The sequence below is a fragment of the Anabrus simplex genome, chromosome 2, assembly GCF_040414725.1.
Source record: "Anabrus simplex isolate iqAnaSimp1 chromosome 2, ASM4041472v1, whole genome shotgun sequence".
NCBI classification, from domain to species: domain Eukaryota; kingdom Metazoa; phylum Arthropoda; class Insecta; order Orthoptera; family Tettigoniidae; genus Anabrus; species Anabrus simplex.
The window spans coordinates 84,434,052-84,458,442 of NC_090266.1; the positions used below are offsets into that span (position 1 = coordinate 84,434,052).

Sequence of the window (24,391 nt, forward strand, 5' to 3'; positions counted from 1 at the left end):
TGGTAAAAATTCCCGACCCTGCCGGGAATCGAACCCGGGACCCCTGTGACCAAAGGCCAGCACGCTAACCATTTAGCCATGGAGCCGGACGGGCAAAAGCAGTAATTGCACCTATCTATAAGCAAGGGAAGAGGAAGGTTTGCAACAACTATAGAGGTATCTCATTTATGAGTATACCAGGCAAAGTATTCACTGGCATCTTAGAAGGGAGGGTGCGGTCAGTCGTTGAGGGGAAGTTGGATGAAAACCAGTGTGGTTTCAGACCACAGAGAGGCTGTCAGGATCAGATTTTCAGTATGCGCCAGGTAATTGAAAAATGCTATGAGAGGAATAGGAGGTTGTGTTTATGTTTCGTAGATCTAGAGAAAGCATATGACAGGGTACCGAAGGAAAAGGTGTTCGCCATACTGGGGGACTATGGAATTAAAGGTAGATTATTAAAATCAATCAAAGGCATTTATGTTGACAATTGGGCTTCTGTGAGAATTGATGGTAGAATGCGTTCTTGGTTCAGGGTACTTACAGGGGTTAGACAAGGCTGTAATCTTTCACCTTTGCTGTTCGTAGTTTACATGGATCATCTGCTGAAAGGTATAAAATGGCAGGGAGGGGTTCAGTTAGGTGGAAATGTAGTAAGCAGTCTGGCCTATGCTGAGGACTTGGTCGTAATGGCAGATTGTGCCGAAAGCCTGCAATCTAATATCTTGGAACTTGAAAGTAGGTGCAATGAGTATGGTATGAAAATTAGCCTCTCGAAGACGAAATTGATGTCAGTAGGTAAGAAATTCAACAGAATTGAATGTTAGATTGGTGATACAAAGCTAGAACAGGTTGATAATTTCAAGTATTTAGGTTGTGTGTTCTCCCAGGATGGCAATATGGTGAGATTGAATCATGGTGTCGTAAAGCTAATGCAGTGAGCTCGCATTTGTGATCAACAGTATTCTGCAAGAAGGAAGCAAGCTCCCAGACGAAACTGTCTTTACATAGGTCTGTTTTCAGACCAAATTTGCTTTACAGGAGCGAAAGCTGGGTGGACTCAGGATATCTTATTCATAAGTTAGAAGTAACAGACATGAAAGTAGCAAGAATAATTGTTGGTACAAACAGGTGGGAACAATGGCAGTAGGGTACTCGGAATGAGGAGATAAAGGCTAATTTAGGAAGGAACTCGGTGGATGAAGCTGTTCGCATAAACCAGCTTCGGTGGTGGGGTAATGTGAGGCGAATGGAGGAGGATAGGTTACCTAGGAGAATAATGGACTCTGCTATGGAGGGTAAGAGAAGTAGAGGTAGACCAAGGCGACAATGGTTAGACTCAGTTTCTAACGATTTAAAGATAAGTGGTATAGAACTAAATGAGGCCAGAACACTAGTTGCAAATTGAGGATTGTGGCGACGTTTAGTAAATTCACAGAGGCTTGCAGACTGAACGCTGAAAGGCATAACAGTCTATAATCATTATGTATGTATGTATCTAAATACATGATTAAAAGTGATAATAGTGTGTACTTTTTTACAAGCATGTTATAGTTTTATATATTCTATTGAACTTGTGTGTTTGACAGACTGAAAAGCTTTTAAGTTACATGGCAGTTATTCTGCATTGTATTTAATTTTAATCACACCTAAGAATGAAAAGAAAAGATTATGGAAATGTAAGTTCTCTTTAATCTGTATTGAACATATGGTATAGTGGAATAGGATATGAATTATTTATCTGCTCGCCTCATGGGTTGATGGAGTGTCGTTATTGATGAGATTATATTCATTATAGACTGACATACAGAAAGCGATCAAACTCAATAGCTGCTGTCGTTGAAGTACGGCCAGTATCCTGTATTCGAGAAGTAGTGGGCTCAAACCCCACTGTCTGCAGCTCTGAAGATAGTTTCCCGTGGTATCTCATTTTCACAGCAGGTAAATGCTGGAGCTGTACGTTAAGGCCATAGCCGCTTCCTTCCCACTCCTAGCCGTGTCCTGTCCCATCGTTGCCATAAGACCTGTCTGTGTCGCTGCAACGTAAAGCAACTTGTATCAAAAAGGCGTTTTTTAAAATACAGAAAGCCTTTTCAGCATTTAGTCTGCAACGGTCCGTGAGCTTGGAAATTTTTGTGAAGTAGGGTGCTAGCATTGCTCACTCTCACTCCCTGTGAGCATTCCTCTTCCTCGGTGGATTGGATAGTTGTAGCTGCAAGAGTATAAGGAGGACGACAACTGAGGATATGAGCAGGCTGCCTGTTCCTATTCTATAGCAGCTGTATCCTGACTTTCAGGACCGTTTACTTAAAACACTTGCATTTATCTAATATTTAAATTGTCATTAACTTTTGAACTTAATTATAACAGAGAAGTATCTTGTTAACCAAATTCAATCCATATTTATAGCAGAACAAAAGTCCATTCCATGATAGTACTAAGAAGTTTGTCAGCTTTGAGATCTGGTATTAAAATCCCAAGACTGTCTACAGCTATCCTGAGTGAGTTTCCCTTTGAATTTTTCCTTGCTTGTTCCAGACAGATATCAAGATATTAGAGCGTTGATGTTGAAGACCTAATGATGTTAGAAATATGCAAGCATTTATGACCTAAAAATGTATTAAAAAATGACAATAAATATTACTTAAAAATGGTTTGGTCACATTTTTGAAATCTTCAAAATCTTGCCATTGTTTAAATTAACATTATGTTGAAAGTATACTTTTAAATTCCAGAACATTCGGTAATAGTACATAAGTAATAATATTAATTTTATTATATTTTGAATTTATTTGTTTACCCATTCCAGAGTAACTCTTGACTGGACAGAATGAAATGTCACATTTTGATGGGCGATCAGAAAGATTTACAGTAGCAAATTACATACATTTTAAAGTTTTCAAATAGGAACTATCTTCGTTTTTTACGCAATATTGACTTGTAATGGGAAAAAGACCGCTCATCGTCACAGGATGTTATTGGACCATATTTGAAATACATCGAATCATTAGAGTTTAATTGAGGCTCGCTATTCTGTCGCTTTATACGCATCTGTCTCTTTCTATACATCTTGCCCTCCTAGTTCACATAAATATATATTTCTAAGGAAGATAATTGTAAGAAATTGCAGACAACAATTAGGAGACATGAAAAATCCGTCTTTGAGACGACGGGAAGCAGGTATGCAAAAATGGAATTAAGTAAAAATAGACAAACCGGGCGAGTTGGCCGTGCGCGTAGAGGCGCGCGGCTGTGAGCTTGCATCCGGGAGATAGTAGGTTCGAATCCCACTATCGGCAGCCCTGAAAATGGTTTTCCGTGGTTTCCCATTTTCACTCCAGGCAAATGCTGGGGCTGTACCTTAATTAAGGCCACGGCCGCTTCCTTCCAACTCCTAGGCCTTTCCTATCCCATCGTCGCCATAAGACCTATCTGTGTCGGCGCGACGTAAAGCCCCTTGCAAAAAAAAATAGACAAAAACGTGAAAATTAACGGGAAAATATAACCATAATATGAACAATTACCGGAAAATGACGAAAAACGTTGAACAAGCCAAAATATTACTTTATATGACCCATGAAATTGCATAATATTAGGCAGCAGAGATGAAATCATGCTTGACTTGTATTTTCCATGGATTTAATATAAAGAAATTAAATGATATGTCATAAACATCTGGGCCCTATTTATGACCTAGGGCACAGGTACTGGGGCACCTCTTCTAGTCCCAGTGCCAAATGATTATGCAGATTGACAGACCTTACCGCTGTGTCGGATACCTGTTAGTTACTACTACTACTACTACTGCTACTACTACTACTACTACCGGGCGAGTTGGCCGTGCGCGTAGAGGCGCGCGGCTGTGAGCTTGCATCCGGGAGATAGTAGGTTCGAATCCCACTATCGGCAGCCCTGAAAATGGTTTTCCGTGGTTTCCCATTTTCACACCAGGCAAATGCTGGGGCTGTACCTTAATTAAGGCCACGGCCGCTTCCTTCCAACTCCTAGGCCTTTCCTATCCCATCGTCGCCATAAGACCTATCTGTGTCGGTGCGACGTAAAGCCCCTAGCAAAAAAAAAAAACTACTACTACTACTGAACAATTGACAGACCTGCGCATCTTTAAGTTTTGAAGATTACCTGTATGTATTTTTCATCATTTAGAGAAAAAGAAGACCTTGTTTTTTTATTCAGTTTTACTGTGTGTCATTTTTAGTCATTACCCTCAGCAATGACCCTTATTTCATTAGTACATTCTTTAGGTACCATTAAGAGAGTAGCAGAGGTATTCAACTTGAAGTCAAATTCTAACCTCCTGTTTAATTAGTCTTTAATGAGATGACAGTAACTTAAGTGGTATTGGTTCAGAACAATACCTGAGAGGATTATATTTCACACTGAGAATACAAACCTGTAACACATGGACCATTAATGGTATTGAATAGGTGGACCCTTCTCTACCCTTTGATAGTGATCAATTGTCAATATGGACAATAATGAAATTCATAACCTATGCAGTGTTCTCCCCAGAAATTTTTGTCAGCCGGGTGGCAGGAATAAGTAGACGGGCGGGGGAAACTAATTAAAAAATGAATAAGAAAACATTTCGTTATAATTCCTCTCAGGGCATTAATGATGATGATGATGATGATGATAATAATAAAGAAGACAAAGTCACCTCTGTACAGGCCATGAAGGCCCTTGGAGGAGCGGAAGGTAAAGGCATCCACCATTGTTAACCGTGGCACGTGAAGGGGTAGAGTGATTAGCTGTATGCCCGGCCGCCTTTGCCCCCCGGAATTAACCTGGTACTCATTTTTGGTGTAGGCTTTGTCAATCAATCACTACTGATCTGCATTTAGGGCAGTCGCCCAGGTGGCAGATTCCCTATCTGTTGTTTTCCTAGCCTTTTCTTAAATGATTGCAAAGAAATTGGAAATTTATTGAACATCTCCCTTGGTAAGTTATTCCAATCCCTAACTCCCCTTCCTATAAACGAATACTTACCCCAATTCGTCCTCTTGCATTCCAACTTTATCTTCATATTGTGATCTTTCCTACTTTTAAAGAGACCATCCAGACTTATTCGTCTACTGATGTCCTCCCACGCCATCTCTCCATTGACAGCTCGGAACATACCACTTAGTGTCGAGCAGCTCGTCTCCTTTCTACCAAGTCTTCCCAGCCCAAACTTTGCAACATTTTTGTAACGCTGCTCTTTTGTCGGAAATTGCCCAGAACAAATCGAGCTGCTTTTCTTTGGATTTTTTCCAGTTCCTTAATCAAGTAATCCTGGTAAGGGTCCCATACACTGGAACCATACTCAAGTTGAGGTCTCACCAGAGACAAATATGCTCTCTCCTTTACATCCTTACTACAACCCCTAAATACTCTCATAACCATGTGCAGAGATCTGTACCCTTTATTTACAATCATATTTATGTGATTACCCCAATGAAGATCTTTCCTTATATTTATACCTAGGTATTTACAATGAACCCCAAAGGGAACTTTCACCCCATCAACGCAGTAATTAAAACTGAGAGGACTTTTCCTATTTGTGAAACTCACAACCTGACTTTTATCCCCATTTATCATCATACCATTGCCTACTGTCCATCGCACAACATTATCGAGGTCATTTTGCAGTTGCTCACAGTATAATATATATATATATATATATAAAGAAAACATAAAGGTCCAGTAATACTGCCTTGAGGAATTCCCCTCTTAATTTTTACAGGGACAGATAAAGCTTCACCTACTCTAATTCTCTTGAGTTCTATTTTCTAGAAACAGAGCCACCCATTCAGTCACTCTTTTGTCAAGTCCAGTTGCACTCATTTTTGCCAGTAGTTTCCCATGATCTACCCTATCAAATGCCTTAGATAAGTCAATTGCAATACAGTCCAACTGACCTCCTGAATCCAGGATATCTGCTATATCTTGCTGGAATCCTACAAGTTGGGTGGAATAACCTTTCCTAAACCCAAACTGCCTTCTGTCAAACCAATTATTAATTTTGCAGACATGTCTTATATAATCAGAAAGAATGCTTTCCCAAAGCTTACATACAATGCATGTCAAACTGACTGGCCTGTAATTTTCAGTTTTATGCCTATCACCCTTTCCTATATATACAGGGGCTACTATAGCAACTCTCCAGGGCCATATGCACCCTCGGAAGTGGAAATCTTGTTTCTTAAATTTTACGACTTCCTGATGGGGATTCGAACCCTCGTCCTTCCGGGCGAACCGAGCACGCCTTTACCGCCTTGGCCATGCAGCCCCTAATAATAATAATAATAATAATAATAATAATAATAATAATAATACGAGCTTGGATACAGTGTGCAAACTTCTTAATTCGACGCCATATGGCTGCTTGCTCTTCAATTTTGACGTTCCGTTTTACTTTAGGCCTACTACATGCCAGAGTAAACCGCATCTCTCTTGGGCATCTAGGCCGAATTTTAGTGAATTTTGTCTGGTAAATACCAAATATGTCACCAGATATCTTCTACAGGCTGACATCGTACGACATGGAGTGTCGCCCTTCAAAAATCCAATGATCTCTGCCGGGTTCGAACCCGGTATCTCTACTACTGATCGACAGAGGGCATTAACAGTAATATCAGACAGGTAAACTATTTTAGTGTTATTATCTCGAACAAGATGTTCTAGCATTCTACTGCTCGTTCATAATCAAACACCGGGCCATGTGGAGTGCAATACGGGTTTGATGTCGTGAGGAATCGAGTGCTCTCGTGCGAATCCACATTAATCCAAACACCGCTCGCGCACAACACTACGATATAGTCAAGCTAAACATTAATACTCTGATGTAAATGATGCAATTATGCTAATAATAATGAATATTTGTCATTTAAATAAAAAGTTTTACAGTATTTACAGTTAAATTTGAAGCACACAATGATTTAAATATGTATTAATATTACGTAATTAGCGTGTATCTAGGTTATGTTAGCCGGGCGGTCTGTAGAAACGGCAGGGTGGTGCACCCACTAAAATGGTCCTAGGGAGAACACTGCTATGACATGGGCCATTTCAAGTACAAATTGAATGGTGTGTGGCTTCCGTAGAGGCCTGATGCAGGTCATTCAAGTTGATGTCGTATAGGCAACCTTGCTCTTGCTCCTGTGATGAATTCTAATGATGAAAACGGTACACACACTGAGGCCCGGGCCATCAAAATTAACCAGGGAAGAGTAAAATCCCTGACCCAAACAGGATTTGAACTATGGCCCGAAGGTCAGCATACTAACCATTTAGCTATGGAGCTAGACACTTCAAGTACTTACGATGTGTATTCCATCTGAATTGTGTTATAAGAAGTGAAATGAAATCAAGGTGTAGGAATATTAATTAATGCAGTGAGGTTGCAATATTGTGATCCATCGTATTCTGCAAGAAATTACCTCTCAGAAAAAAATTATCCCTACCTTTGCTCTGTTTCCAGATTGACCATGGTATTGGGAATGAAAACTATGTGGAATCAGGATGTCTTATGCATCCTCCTCAGTCTGTATGTAGCATATACTCTACATGTCATTTTAATTACTTGCAGTAATACAATAAAATATAAGGAAGAGATTAATAATGGTAGAAAAATCAACTCATGAGTCCTGATATAGCATATATGCTACAAGTCATTAAAAGATAGCAAATTTGCCTCTTCCTTTGTTGAACATGTTAGTTATTTTAGCAAAATATAACACACTGAATGCGAAAACAGGTTCATGACTGAAGAGGGTATAGGCTGGAAGTAAGAGACACTAAAGTAACATGAACAATTGCTGGTACAAACAGGTGGAAATCAGGCCACTCACAATGAGGAACAAACATTGGATGAAGCTGTGCATATGAACCAGCTTTTGTAGTGGGGTCAAGTGAGGTAAATGGAAGAGTATATGTTACTAACCTCACATAGGGGTCATATCGCCCCTAACTTTTGTACCGTTTGAATTTTGTATGGCTTTAATTTAAGTAATTTTACTGCTTTATTAGCAGAACTCCTACTCACTCCAATTTCTTGCACCAAATGCCTAAGAGATTTTTGCAGAGTGTGCTCTAGTCTGCATTCCCATCTAATTTCTCTTCTGTAAGAACATGTCTCCTTCTACGTCTCACTTACTGAACCTGTCTGTGTGAACATTTTGGGTAGAATTTTTATATTGTATTGACGCTGGACACGGGTCTTTGTATATTTCTTACAGAATTTCCGTCGTATTTTCACACAAGATTTCGTGTACTTCATGATTTTATACGAAGGTAATCCCTAAAATAAGGTCTCCTAATTTTTTATAGATACATAGGCCTGTTTATTTCTACAATGGTTTGCATCATTTTACAGCTTGAACATTTAGCTATTTTTCTACATAGCTCGATAGCTGCAGTCGCTTAAGTGCGGCCAGTGTTCGGGAGATAGTAGGTTCGAACCCCACTGTCGGCAGCCCTGAAAATGGTTTTCCGTGGTTTCCCATTTTCACACCAGGCAAATGCTGGGGCTGTACCTTAAGGCCATGGCCGCTTCCTTCCCAGTCCTAGCCCTTTCCTGTCCCACCGTCGCCATAAGACCTATCTGTGTCGGTGCGACGTAAAGCCAATAGAAAAAAATCACAATTTCGGTCAAAGCATTTTTGTAGATGGTGTAACAGTTTTTGTATTCCCATGTTATACCAGCTCGCTGCCATGCTGTTCAGGAAGTTGTGTACCTCATCTTTTACCTCGTCATCGGTGCTGAATCGCTTTCCAGCCAAATGTTCTTTCAACTTAGGGAACAAGTGATAGTCTCTGGGTGCCAAGTCGGGACTATAGGGTGGGTGGATAATGATGTTCCACTGAAACTGTTGCAGGAGTGCAACGGTTTACCGGGCAACGTGCAGGCGAGCGTTGTCATGGAGTGCGTTTACCCCCCTTGCTCACCGTTCCTCTTCTTCAGTTCTGAATTGCCTGTCTTGAGTTTTTCTCAGGGTCTCACAGTACCTGTCAGCATTAATTGTGATTCCAGTGGGCATAAAGTCGACCAACAATTCCCTTTTTCGATCCCAAAATACAGTTATCATAACTTTACCGGCAGAGTGTGTTTGTTTGAATTTCCACGGCTTTGGCGAAGAGGGATGCGGCCACTGGCGTGATTGTTGCGTGGTCTCAGGTGTAAAGTGGAATGCCCAGGTTTCATTACCTGTGACAATTGAGTCCAACAAGTTGTCCTGTTTGCCTGCTAAGTGTCGAAGAAATGTGCAGGAAGAATCAACTCGACATGTGGTCTTCAGTCAGCACGTGTGGCACCTATCTTGCGCACACCTTCCGGTATTTCAACTTTTCCGTTAAAATTCTGTGAGTGGCTCTTTGGGAAACCTCAGGAACCAAAGTGCAGAGATCATCCAGGGTGATCCGCCGATCTTCATGGATGATTTGCTCAACCTTCGCGACTGTCTCGACGAAAATTGACTGTCTCCCGCTCCTTTGTTAGTCGTGAATTTCAGTCCGACCGGCTTCAAACTCTCTACACCACTTAAGAACATTTTTGACATCCATGCACTTGGCGGTAACATCCAACAGGAGCTCCATTCTCAATGGCTGCCAAGCCAAGACTGAGTGCCTCGGTGCGGCATGCGCATGTTTATATTCGAGCGCGGGAAGCACTCTTTGTAATATTGCAACCAACAGCCACACGAATAGAGTTCTGTATTTATTAAAAAATAGACCTTATTTTTGGGATTACCCTCGTACACACACACACACATGCTCACGTAATGAAAATGGCAGTGGAACAACAAACTGAACACTAAACATGTGAACAATTGACTGAACTGAACCATACACTGATAAAGATCTCAGCAGAGTGCAAAGGAGGGGGAACTTGTGGTGCCAAGAAGTGGCAAAGTGCTTGGCTGGAGCAAGCCTGCAGAGTGGGTTACTGGGCAAGTGAAAATCCCAGTCATAAATAAAACAATCTCTCTCTCTCTGTGCACGTGCTTGTTTAGGCAGCAGTAGAAAGGATTGCACTATCCCATGCAAAATCTCCAAAGTAATTTACAGATGAGTGCATACAAAGTGACATGCTGAATAACTTCATAAACTATTGTATTAATATCCTTGATATACGAGGGCCATCCGGAAAGTAGTACCCGTTAGTGCCGCATGAAGCGCTGACGACTCGGGTAGCGGCTGGGCAAGGTCAGACCGCATCAGTGGCTTGTCTGCCTGCTCTGTGCGAGGTTGTGTGACACTAGCATTGCCTGTGTTGTGTCTGTGATCGTTTAAAATGTTTAAACAAATTGAGAACCCTGCCAGTTGTGAAGTGAGGGCCGTGATTAAAGTTCTTAATGCACGAAACATCCGACCTTGCGATATTCATCGCCAATTAACGGAGGTGTATGGAGACAATGTGATGGACGAGTCATCTGTTTGGCGCTGTTGTCGCAACTTCAACCTGGGGAGGGGGAATACACACGACGAGGAGCGTTCAGGGAGACCATCTGTCATTACAGACCAACTGCTGAGCGCAGAAGACGAATGCGTGAGGAACGATCGGCATGTCACAATTGATGAACTCTTTGAACATTTTCCTAATGTGTCTCGAACAATTGTTCATGAAATTGTCAAAGACCATCTGCATTATTCAAAAATTTGTGCATGGTGGGTCCCTCGCATTTTTACAGAGGAGCACAAAACCAAGCGTATGGTTGCAGCACTGACGTTTCTGGGATGTTATTCCGATGGAGACTCTTTCCTGACTCGCAACATTACTGGGGACGAAACAGGGGTTTGTTATGCATCACCTGAGAGTAAACGACAGTCAATGGAGTGGCATCATGCTCATTCACCAACCAAACCAAAAAAAATTCAAGACAGTTCTGTCCACCAGGAAACTCATGGCAACAGTTTTCTGCGATTGCCGAGGTGTACTGCTCATTGATTTTATGGCCCATGGAGACACAATTAATGCTAATGCATGTTGTGAAACATTAAAGAAATTATGGCGGGCAATACAAAATCGACGGCGAAGTCTACAGGCGTCATTCTCCTTTAATGACAAAGCCAGGCCTCGTGCAGCTGCGATAACACAACAACGTTTGCAACAATTCAAGTGGGAAACCTTCGACCATCCCCTCATATAGCCCGGACTTGGCCCCTTTTGATTTCCATCTCTTTACGAAGCTTAAAGACTTTCTGGCGGGTTGACAGCGATGAAGGTCTTAAACAAGCCGTGACTACGTATCTCATAAAGAATTTAAACAAGCCGTGACTACGTATCTCAATACGCTGGCGGCGGAGGACTATGATGCTGGAATAGAAAAACTCGTCCCATGTTATGACAAATGTCTAAATTTCCTTGGAGATTATGTGGAGAAGTAGTGTAAGGTATGCTCTTTCCAATAAAAATCTGTATAATTGTTAATATTTACTCTTGTGTCTTTATTGCGCAAATGGGTACCACTTTCCGGATGGCCTTCGTATTATTAATATTAGTCATCTTATTCACCTCCACGAGTCAGTGTAACACTGAACAGTTAAAATATTCACTGCTGTTAATATTTATCCGTAATATCTGAGCAGTTTGATCAGTTCTGGGAAGTGGGAAGATCAAGACTGGTACATTATCCTGTAGAAATTTACAGATCAGTCAGTTAGTAACCACTGATCTGCATTTACAGCGGTCACCCAGATGACAGATTCCCTACAGTTGTTTACCTAGTCCTATCAGGGCAGTAGTGCCATGGGGTTTTGATAGGTTTGGTTTATTGTTTGGTATTATTATTAGTCACCCCCTCTACCTGAACATTATATTTATATCCAACTATCTTTACATAATTCTGACTTAATAATTCTGCCCTCTGTAAATTTTGACATGTACAATCCCCTGTTCATTAACGATTCCTGGAATGTCTTTCCTGGAACCTGTTTCTGCCTTAAGGTTCCTATATCTACCCAGTATACAAGGAGATTGCTTGTCACCACTGCTGTTAAACTGTGCCTTGGAATATATAATGAGGGAATTGTACAAGACTAACCCAAAGAACATCCGAATTGGAAGACCGAAAGACAACATAAGTTTAAATTGCCTAGGTTTTGCCGATGACCTTGCTCTCTTGTCCAACAATATTCAGGAAACCACACAAGAAGTTATATCACTACAGGAAATGGCACAGAAAATTGATCTTGGAATATCTTTTGAAAAGACAGTAATCATGTTTACTGACCCACCACTCATAAACAAAATTGCCATAGGAAACCAAGAAATCAAAATTGTAGATAAATTTAAATATCTGGGAGAAATCGTAACATATAACCCCAATGAAAAGCCATCATGGCATAACAGAAATAAACTGACCAGAGCACAATATGTCACCAAGAATACCTACAACAAGAAAGGCCTGTCAGTAGCTACTAAATTAAAACATTACAAAACAGTCATTCAACCAGAAATAACATAATGCAAGCGAAACCGTCTTGAAAACAACTAACACTGCACAAATAGACAAAATACTCAAGATAGACAGAGGAATCATTCGAACATGCATCAACAAATCATACCAAGAAGATGGACACTGGAGAGTAGCTTCTAATGAAACAGTCTACAAGGAAATAGAACCAGTAATGAGCTCAATCAGGAAGAAATGCACTTCATTTTTTGGACATCTAATCAGGACACTAGAGAACAGGATCATCAAGAGAATAATAGAAAAATTATGGAATAGTAAGTGCAACATTAAGTGGATTACAGAAATCAAGGAAGATATGGATGAACTACAAATTATAGTGGAAGACCTAAGAAACGAAACTGACAAAATCAAGAAACTCGCAGGCAAACAAACCACACTACAAATCAGAATCAACAAACAGGCAATAGAAAGGGTGATTTCCGATGAAGAAAGGATAAGATCAGAGAGAATGAAGTACTGGGCTGACAGGAAACTAAAAAATTCTTTGTATAAAGTTGGCTAGAGTGGTCCAATGAAGGCCGTAAAATGTAAATAAAAATAAATACATATACCGTTTTTTTTTTTTTTTTGCTAAAAAATTCATGACTGTAATTATACTTGCCATAGTGTTATAGTTAGCTGATTTCTTTGCTAAATTCAATTTCCTAATAAGTTCCTTCCATCTCGCCCCACTTCTGTTACCATTCCCAACTCTGTTGTGTTCTAACCTAGAGTACGCCTCTTAAAAATCTCTGTATTTCTCTGTTTTTATGTAATGGCTCTTATATTCACATGATTCATATGTCTCTTCATCTTATCCAATTTCAGTGGTGTTGTACGCGTTAAGTGCTGTGTACTTTGCCGGTGTGATGGTACGTCTCATGCTTACACTAACACCTGTTGTGTGCGTGCTAAGTGGAATTGCTTTCTCTCTTCTTCTGGAGTTTTTCTTAAAGGAGGAAGAGAATCCTCGTACTTCCTGTAGTGACAGTGAAGAAGATGCAGCTGGTGATAAACCTAGTCGTAATATGTATGATAAAGTGAGTACTAGTGTAGAATATGTCATAGTGTTAAAATAATTTTAAAAGAAAGGATATGGTTAATGTTCTGGGCTGTTACATTGTGGTTGCAAATTTGAGGAGTGTCTCGGTTTAACTCTCCATATAGTATGCATTTCTAAGGAACTCTGTCAGTGTTGTCATTCTTATTTACTGTGCAGTTTGCTTGGTGTTTCTGAGTACTATGGCTTGGTTTGTATTGATAAGTCATATTCCATGGTATTTTAATTGTTGGGATGCTTTTCTGTTTATTGAACTCTGAGTTAAACGGTCATAATATTGGTGAACATTAGCCAGAATACATCACATTTAATTTCTTTGTCTAAATGGTTAAGTACATGTTCAGCTACAGTAGATTTCTTTGGGGTGTTATTTGTTTTTATGATCCTTTAGACTGATGTTATTACTGTTCTTCGTTGTTTTTATATGCTGTGTACGTCGTACACTTTAGCCTTGTGACTCCTCGGTTGCATCAATTTTTTAAAATATATATAATGGTAGAAAAGATAGTATTTATCCTGTTCCATTAAAGAACTTTGCTGATCCAGTTTGTAGTAGTGGATTAATGACAAAAAAATACTTTGAAATGTTGAAATGTGTAGCACTTTTTTTAAAAGAAAGAAAGAAAGAAATGAAAGCTGCACATAAGCGGAGTTTGACAACCTATTCTTGTTGCAACACAATACAGAATGATTGCACTGGATCACATTGCGCTAGTCTTCACAACCCCAACTTCAGAGTGAGGCAAGCTAATTACACATGGCCTTCTCTCTGCTATAAAACTATAAGTACTTATCCTGCTCATGTCATTTCATCCTGACTTCAACTATGAAAAAAGTACCACAAGAAATTAATTTCATAGTTAGTCCGTATTGTCAACCTTAACAAGTAGGAGTTCTTAATGGCTGGGTAATTCCACCTTGATATACCATAGAATTTTTATTTCCTTTTCTTTTTTCCTATTTAAAAAGGGACACGTTTCATATCTCTTATTCCATATATTGAGGATTGTGAGAATTAATCTAATCCGATTATAATAACTCCTTCTCTACTATTGAACAAGATCAATCTATCTTTAAAATAGTTTTAAAGAAAGGCATCCTCTTAAACATACACAAGAACATCTTCATTAACATTTACCAAAGGAATATGAACTGCTTTCAGATTTATGGATAAGTCATTCTTTTAGATTATCAGGGATATTATGTGTTTTTACTATAATTGTACAAGGCTGAGGATGTCTCATATAAGAGAGACGAAACATGCCCCTTTTTAAATAGAGGAAGGAATAAAAATTGTGTAGTATTGAAAAGGTGAAATTATCCAACCATTAAGAACTACTGACTTGTTATGAAAATGTAGTTGAAATGTTAACATATTCACAATGCAAACGAGATGTGATATCCCAGAAGGTAGACACTTTAATTGTGAGTTGACACTAGCCATGAAATCCTGCACTGGAATATTTTTTTCTCCAATGTAATCTAGCATTAGGATTATTAAAATGTCCTAAATTATTAACTAGGTATGCGTGTTTTTGAACACTGTATTTCATTTTAATGAGGGCAACAAACTCACATTTCTCTGTGGCAAATTATGATGATTCATTTTTCAGTTCATACAACCTGAAAAGTAACTTTCCTTTGGACAACCAGTGTGAATTTCGGTCTGAAGGACCAGAGTGTCGAGAAGAGTACGACATAATTTCAAGATGTCTATTTTTAAACTAACCAACAGTTGTAACCATCTAAAGTGAATTATGCTCCTTAGGGTGGAAAATAATTTTTTTTTTTTTCTCCTTCAAAAGTTTCTTGAAGCAATTAATACTGGACCAGGAATATTTTTCTTCACTCTTGAAATAAAGCTTTTCATTTGATTAATTATAATCAGTGCACCATACACTGGCATGCAATTTTTTCCATCATATTTCATTTTATTCCAATGTAGCTGTTATAGAATTGCTGTTGACAGAATTCTTTGAATTATAAGAGCTTTCAACAAAGGAATCCTTGTCTAAACAAAAATTATCAACTGAAAGAGTGGCCATGTTGTTTGGGTCTCATAACAGTCAGCTTGCATGCAGGGGATAATTGGTTTTGTTCCGAGGTATCTGTGGAACAGCAGAGGTGAAAGAAGGTGCGGGCTGGAATAGGTCTCAACTACCAAATTAAAGATAATTTAAAATTTTAACAAAGGTTATATTTTCTTTTCAAAATCAACAAATAACAAAGTATAACAGGTACCAAGTAGCAGATCAACAAATTAAGAAATTACAGATTACAGTTCGTTACAAGTTTTGGGCTTTGAGCCCCTCAATTACAATCCTTGAGCTATGAGCCCAACTTTACCAATGTACCCAGTTCATAAAAAGGGGCAGAAAACCCCAATCATGCCAAGGAGCACTTGCTCCCAATTACCATGTTAAGCCTCCTAGAGGCACGTTTCACACACAAAGAGCAGATACGCTCTCCAAGTCTTCAAGCCTATTTAAGAGGCCATAAACTGACTTTACACTAACTGCCCTCAAGGCACACATACAGTGAAACAGGGGTATCTAATACCCAATCTACGGGGCCTTCGCAGGAAGGAAAACAAACGGGTTAAATAAATGGCCCAAAATACAAAATTGAATGGAGGCGATAACTTGCACTCCTACACAAGGTTTTTGTCTAAAACCTATGTGGCACTAGGCCGATCATACAGGGGCTAATCCCAAGCTAGGGAGGTGACATGTATGAGAAAACTTACTACATTAAAGAAGAGAAGAACGGTTATGAAAACGTAGTCACCTCCTTTTCAAAATGAAGGGGAGTTCGAGAGGGTGAAGCACTCTCTATCCCCGCTTTACAGTTCAAGAAATAGTAGTTTTTACATAGATAGAAAAAGGGAATTACATTTTAAGGAAGATGGATTACATTTTAAAGGTTTCGAACCTTCTCCGAGAGTTAAACTGCTGAGCTAGCAAGAAATAAAGATGTTAACAGGCCATTACCTTGTTGAAGAACTTCTAGAAGAAAGAGGCGCTTCCCGCCCCCTGCTACATATTCCCATACTAAGAGAGATGTTACTGAAGTGGCCCCGAGACCAGAAAATCAGCAGTTTTTATACCCTCGTGGAAAGTTTGAGACCTTTCATGAATGATAACCCGCCCACAAACTTTTATTGGATAACAGCAAAAACTAATACACAAGACGAGGAAGAAACACCTTATTGGTGGAAAATTAATTACAGAAATTCTTGATTGGCTACATTCAAAACAGGTGGAAAGAAAGGATTTATATTGCCAACCCACAAACCACAGAACAAAATTTAGTAAAAACAAAACTTAGGAATACAAAATCTCTTCAGGAGAGTACATTCCTTTACACCAGAGTGCGTTATCATAGTTTTAGTAGAGACATCTGTTAGAGAATGTCCAAACTTCTTGATATGGAGAAAACAAACACAAATCGAAATAGACACAGTTCAGAACACTTCAAAATCCCAAATTTACAGTAGTGATATCTTCCGAGAAACCGTTGAGTTAATACAGTTTGTTAAAGTTCAGGCTTTCTCCTGTAGTTTCAACTGGCGCAACATTTGAACTAGCGGCGTGGAGGTGTACCGCCCGGTACAGACCTCCCCCCCCCCCCCCCCCCCAAAGTCCTTCCAAGGGGTGACACAGAAGAAAACAAAAAAATTTGTTTTTAATAAAAAGTCCAAGTTTTTGCTGAGGAGTTGAAGAATTTAGAAGAGAAAAATATAACTTTTCAGTAGTCGGAGGTCTCGGAAGTTGTTTGATATAGGAGGGTGCGACTAGGTTAAGTGCAGTTTTAAACCATTTGTAGTAGATTTTGATAAATGGTCTCTATGTTGTAGTAGTTGAAATCAGAAGGGAAAAAAAAACTTTAATTCTTGAAAAAAAAATTTCTAAGTCCACCAAATGTTGATTTGAAGGAGAATTTAATTGCCGAATAGAGAGTCCATGTAGCAGAAGGAGTACATTAGTTGCCGATTACTTTTGACGGCAAGACCTGCCGCCGCTGCCTATGTCCAGAGGAGGCCGCTCGGACCCCTCAAGTACCCTGAGATACCGCTCTCCCGCACTATGAGAGGGGTAGTCGTGCTGCACGCCGCAGATGCGAAATTTGTTTACAGTCCACAAGTAGCTTGCGGGTGGTGCGCCGCACATCAGCCTTGGCTGGAAGGAGGGCTCCGGCGCGCCGTACACAGGTTGTCCTCTGTCCTCACTGGAGTGGAGTGGGCCCGTACCCCACCTCAGTGGCGGTACAGCGCCGCACGGCTGTGGGGGCACTGAAACAGTAAGATCTCAGCGGCAGAATTTTGTTTGAAATATAATGTTTTTAGGGTACTGTCTAGGAGTTGAGGCTGAGGGGCCAGCGGTGTGGAAACTTGTATATAATTTTGCCACAGGTGTGTTTTAGCAGGAGACGGGAGTGTGGTAATGGCCGAATGGAGAGGACAGCAGAGTACCCTCGGAGGGGGTTTTACAACATTTATACAAAGCAGATTCAACCAAATGTAAAAATATAATGGACAGAAGGCCTTAAAATGAAACTAAAAATATAACCTTCAGGATTCTTACAAAATTATAAAGACAAAATTAGCACGGAAATTACACAGGTTTCACCTGCGACAGATGAGCCCTAAATATCCTCTCGGTTGCTGGATTGCTTAGTAACAATGTCACCGGCGTTAAAAAATCCAAGACTGTACACGGCCCATGAAATCTGGGGGAAAGTTTGCCCGCGGGAACAAAATTCTTGACCGTAACTTGGTCGCCTACCTTTAAGTTGGTGGGCCTCCGTCCACGATCATATCTTTCCCTAACCTTTTCATGAGAAATTTTCAGATTAGCATTGGCCTTCTTCCAAAGATCTCTAATATTATCTGGATCTATTGCCTCTGGTAGAATATCACTAAGAGACCAAAGGTTAGCGAGCGGCGTGTTGGGTACGAACTTGAACATCAAAGAAGCTGGAATAAACTTATGAGATTCATGAACCGCCGACTTCAAAGCGAAGGCTAACCAATGAAGGGATGTGTCCCACCTAGAAGTATCGTCGTGATGATAGGCAATTAGCGCCGATCGGAGATTACGATTGACCCGTTCAGCCAAAGATGATTGAGGATAATAAGCAGAAGTAGTCACATGAGAGATGGACAAATCAAAACAGAATTTACGAAAGAGATTGGATGTGAAAGCTTTAGCATTATCAGACGCAATATATTGACACGGACCAAAAGAAGCAAAAATAGAATTTAAACAAGAAATAGTGGACTGAACGGTAGCCAGCTTAGTCGGAAATAACCAGGAAAATCTTGTAAAGCCATCTACACATACAAGGATGAACTTGTTGGCATTCCCCTTTGACTGGGGTAAGGGTCGTACGTAGTCGATGTAAAGACGTTCCATGGGGCGCGGCGCTTGATGAGAAGACAAAAGCCCTTGCTTAGTGGACATGGTGGGTTTACTAAGCCAACAAGATTTACAAGATTTTACTAATTCACGGATTTTTCCGTCCATACCCTTCCAGATGAACATTTCACGGGTTTTGAAGATGCCTAAATGCCCCCCTAGTGGGGTCTCATGGTAGTACTTGAAGATCATAGGTACAAGAACAGCTGGAACTACAACTTTCATCGTCTTATCATGCCTCGAAGGGCAACATAAAACACCATTCCTCAGTACATAAGAGACAATGTGTTCCCCAGAAGAAAGGGTTTCCATTATCGGAGCCAGCGTCGGATCTTCACGTTGATATTTTTCAATATCCCCAAAGAGCATGGGAGCATCTGTTAGAATGGCATTAACCTCAGGTAGTATGGACTCGGGAGGTGAAGAACTATCAACCTGTTCAGGGGTCTCTACCTCATTAGAAAACATACGGCTTAGTCAGTCTGCCACAACATTTTCAGTACCTCTAATATGCCTAACATCAAATTGGAAGGCCGAAATTCTTATGGCCCAGCGGGCTATGCGACCGGTACGACGCGGCCTACCTAAGACCCAACTTAAGGCTTGGTTATCTGTCTCCAAGTTGAACTTGACATGTTCCAGATAGAGGCGGAACTTTTCTATAGCAGACAAAACTGCTAAACCTTCAAGTTCGTAGATGGAATACTTGGATTCTTGGGCCGATAATGTCCTAGAGGCATAGGCAATGGTTCTCCTCTAGTTCAGTCTCTTGAAGGAGGACTGCAGCTACCGCCGCCGACGACGCGTCGATTTGGACGATGAATTTCTTAGAGAAATCAGGCATGGCAAGAACAGGGGCATTACACAGAGCTAATTTGAGATCTTCAAAAGCGGCTTGTTGCGAAGGTCCCCACTCAAATTTGACCCCTTTCCTAAGAAGTACGTTCAAGGGCGCCGCTCTATTAGCAAAATTTGGAATAAATTTCCTGAAGAAATTCACCATACCAATGAACCTGGCAATACCTTTGATGTCCTTGGGAGGTTTGAAATCACGGATGGCCTGTGTTCTAGAATGATCGACTGCGACACCATCGGGCGACACAGTATGCCCTAGAAATGACATAAAGGGCTTAGCGAATGCAACCTTGGACAACTTCACCGTTAACCCTGCCTTACGAAAACGACTTAGGACCTCTTTCAGATGATCAAGATGTTCTTCAAAGATCTCAGAAAACACGACTACATCATCAAGATAATGATACAAGTATTCAAATTTGATGTCCGAGAAGACCCTATCTAGCAGTCTCGTAAGCACAGCTGCCCCCGTGGGGAGCCCGAAAAGCACGCGGTTGTACTCATACAAGTTCCAATCCGTGGCAAACGCTGTCAGGTGTTTAGATTCCTCTGCTAACGGTATCTGATTATAAGCCTGATTAAGGTCTAAGATGGTGAAGAATTTAGCCTTTCGAAACCATGAAAAACAAGAATGAAGGTCTGGAAGGGGCACGGATTGTAACACCACCTTCCGATTGAGAGCCCTATAATCAATCACAGGCTTCACCTCGGGGTTTCGGGACTAGAAAAATAGGCGAAGAATACGCCGACTTAGAGGGGCGAATAATACCATCTTTTAGCATCTGATCAATGATCTCCTTCAGGGCCTTCATTTTAGGCGGAGATAGCCTATGAGAATAGTTACTTGTAACTAGATAGCCTATAAGGCGGGAATCTAATCGGGATCGAATCCGTTACCTCAATCTTGTATTCAATAAGGTCAGTAACACCAAGAGTATCCGATAAAACCTCTGGAAACGACTGACACAACTTACGAATACTCTCAGCCTGCTCCTCGGGTAGATGTCTAAGATCTAACATTTCATCCTGGGTAGGCGAAATAGATGAACATGATACAGAACTACATTTTAACAAAGGGATTTTGGAATTACTATCAAATTTGAAAGTGCACGACTTGCTCTGAAGGTCGAGCACTACACCGGTGTGAGACATGAAATCAGCTCCCAATATAATGGGGCAAGACAAGTGCTTGGCCACAAACAGTTTAGATTTCCAAGTAAATTTAGATATACGAATTTTGGCATACAGAAAACCTAAAATTTGCCAAAACATATGGAACTGAAGTCGAACAAAAATCAGGAAGTTTACAAATAGATTTTAATTTGGAATACCATTCAGCCATGGTTCATGTTTGTGGATTACTGTAGTCACGTCCTAGTTCATGAACCATGGGCAACAGCTGAGTGGCCTACCTAGAAAGTGGTCCTGAGAGTCGGGATACCAGTTGCTATGGAATAGGAGTGGGCATCTCGGACATATTCTGAGTCGTGGCCCTCCTTGTGCTCAGGCGGCTAGGACTATACAATTCACCGGTGGTCCATAACCCGTTAGAGGAGAGATCCTCACTTGGACTATGTGCAAGTAGGGCAGCATCCGGCTTCATGAATTTACCGAGCTCAGAACACTTTAAGCAAGCCTCGGACCTATGGGAGTAATGGAGTCCCACTCCCATTTGACAGGCGACGGACTCCTTGGAAACAACTTGGCGAACGAAATGGAATTCGATAGGGAGCTATCAATATTAATGGGGCTTATGGAAGAAAGAAAGTAGAACTGGCTGAGCCAGCAAGGAGGATGCATCTGGATGTGCTAGGAGTAAGTGATATTCGGGTAAGGGGAGATAAGGAGGAAGAGAGATAGGGAAGGGCAGAGTCTGGGGTAGGGCTCTTTATCAGGAATACCATTGCATGCAACATAGTTTCGGTTAGGCACGTAAATGAGTGAATGATGTGGGTAGATTTGTCAGTTGGAGGAATTAGGACAAGAGTTGTGTCCGTGTATTCACCATGTGAGGGTGCAGATGAGGATGAAGTTGACAAGTTTTATGAAGCATTGAGTGACATCGTGGTCGGGGTCAACAGCAAGGATAGAATAGTGTTAATGGGCGATTTCAATGCGAGAGTTGGGAATAGAACTGCAGGATACGAAAGGGTGATTGGTAAATGTGGGTAAGATATGGAAGCTAATGGGAATGGGAAGCGTTTGCTGGACTTCTGTGCTAGTATGGGTTTAGCTGTTACGAATACATTCTTCAAGCATAAGGCTATTCACCGCTACACATGGGAGGTTAGGGGTACCAGATCCATAATAGACTATATCTTAACAGACTTTGAATTCAGGAAATCTGTTAGGAATGTACGAGTTTTCCGCGGATTTTTCGATGATACAGACCACTATCTGATCTGTAGTGAACTAAGTATCTCTAGGCCTAGGGTAGAGAAAGAGAAATCTGTCTGCAAACGAATAAGGGTAGAAAATCTCCAGGATGAGGAAATTAGACAGAAGTACATGGATATAATTAGTGAGAAGTTTTGAACAGTAGACAGTAAGCAGGTTCAGGATATAGAAAGTGAATAGGTGGCATACAGGGATGCTGTAGTAGAAACAGCAAGGGAATGCCTAGGAACAACTGTGTGTAAAGATGGGAAAAGGCGAACATCTTGGTGGAATGATGAAGTGAGAGCAGCCTGTAAACGTAAAAAGAAGGCTTATCAGAAATGGCTCCAAACAAGGGCCGAGGCAGACAGGGATTGGTACGTAGATGATAGAAACAGAGCGAAACAAATAGTTGTTGAATCCAAAAAGAAGTCATTGGAAGATTTTGGTAATAACCTGGAAAGGCTAGGTCAAGCAGCAGGGAAACCTTTCTGGACAGTAATAAAGAATCTTAGGAAGGGAGGGAAAAAGGAAATGAACAGTGTTTTGAGTAGTTCAGGTGAACTCATAATAGATCCCAGGGAATCACTGGAGAGGTGGAGGGAATATTTTGAACATCTTCTCAATGTAAAAGGAAATCATCATGGTGGTGTTGCAAACAGCCAAGCTCATGGGGAGGAGGAAATGATGTTGATGAAATTATGCTTGAGGAAGTGGAAAGGATAGTAAATAAACTCCATTGTCATAAGGCAGCAGGAATAGATGAAATTAGACCTGAAATGGTGAAGTATAGTGGGAAGGCAGGGATGAAATGGCTTCATAGAGTAGTAAAATTAGCGTGGAGTGTTGGTAAGGTACCTTCAGATTGGACAAAAGCAGTAATTGCACCTATCTATAAGCAAGGGAACAGGAAGGATTGCAATAACTATCGAGGTATCTCATTGATTAGTATACCAGGCAAAGTATTCACTGGCATCTTGGAAGGGAGGGGAAGGGAGGGTGCGATCAGTCGTTGAGAGGAAGTTGGATGAAAACCAGTGTGGTTTCAGACCACAGAGAGGCTGTCAGGATCAGATTTTCAGTATGCGCCAGGTAACTGAAAAATGCTACGAGAGGAATAGGCAGTTGTGTTTAAGTTTCGTCGATCTAGAGAAAGTATATGACAGGGTACCAAGGGAAAAGATGTTCGCCATACTGTGGGACTATGGAATTAAAGGTAGATTATTAAAATCAATCAAAGGCATTTATGTTGACAATTGGGCTTCAGTGAGAATTGATGGTAGAATGAGTTCTTGGTTCAGGGTACTTACAGGGGTTAGACAGGGCTGTAATCTTTACCTTTGCTGTTCGTAGTTTACATGGATCATCTGCTGAAAGGTATAAAATGGCAGGGAGGGATTCAGTTAGGTGGAAATGTAGTAAGCAGTTTGGTCTATGCTGACGATTTGGTCTTAATGGCAGATTGTGCCGAAGGCCTGCAGTATAATATCTTGGAACTTGAAAATAGGTGCAATGAGTATGGTATGAAAATTAGCCTCTCGAAGACTAAATTGATGTCAGTAGGTAAGAAATTCAACAGAATTGAATGTCGGATTGGTGATACAAAGCTAGAACAGCTCGATAATTTCAAGTATATAGGTTGTGTGTTCTCCCAGGATGGTAATATAGTAAGCGAGATTAAATTAAGGTGTAGTAAAGCTAATGCAGTGAGCTCGCAGTTGCAATCAGCAGTATTTTGTAAGAAGGAAGTCAGCTTCGAGACGAAACTATCTTTACATCAGTCTGTTTTCAGACCAACTTTGCTTTACGGAGCGAAAGCATATCTGATTCATTAGTTAGAAGTAACAGACATGAAAGTAGCATGAATGATTGCTGGTACAAACAGGTGGGAACAATGATAGGAGGGTACTCAGAATGAGGAGATAAAGGCTAATTTAGGAATGAACTCGATGGATGAAGCTGTACGCATAAACCGGCTTCGGTGGCGGGGTCATGTGAGGCGAATGGAGGAGGATAGGTTACCTAGGAGAATAATGGACTCTGCTGTGGTGGGTAAGAGAAGTAGAGGGAGACCAAGATGACAATGGTTAGACTCTGTTTCTAACGATTTAAAGATAAGAGGTATAGAACTAAATGAGGCCACAACACTAGTTACAAATCGAGGATTGTGGCAACGTTTAGTAAATTCTCAGAGGCTTGCAGACTGAACGCTGAAAGGCATAACAGTCTATAATGATAATGTATGTATGTAT

At 40.7% G+C, this 24,391-nt stretch overlaps 1 protein-coding gene across 1 annotated transcript in view; it reads left to right on the forward strand.

The window, feature by feature from the left end:
* Stt3B (catalytic subunit 3B of the oligosaccharyltransferase complex) overlaps nt 1-24,391 on the forward strand; it is a 518,075-nt gene that overhangs the window by 150,369 nt on the left and 343,315 nt on the right. Inside the window, exon 8 of the mRNA XM_067140186.2 lies at nt 13,260-13,471. Coding sequence (XP_066996287.1) covers nt 13,260-13,471 — 212 coding nt within the window. The remainder of the gene's footprint in view (nt 1-13,259; nt 13,472-24,391) is intronic.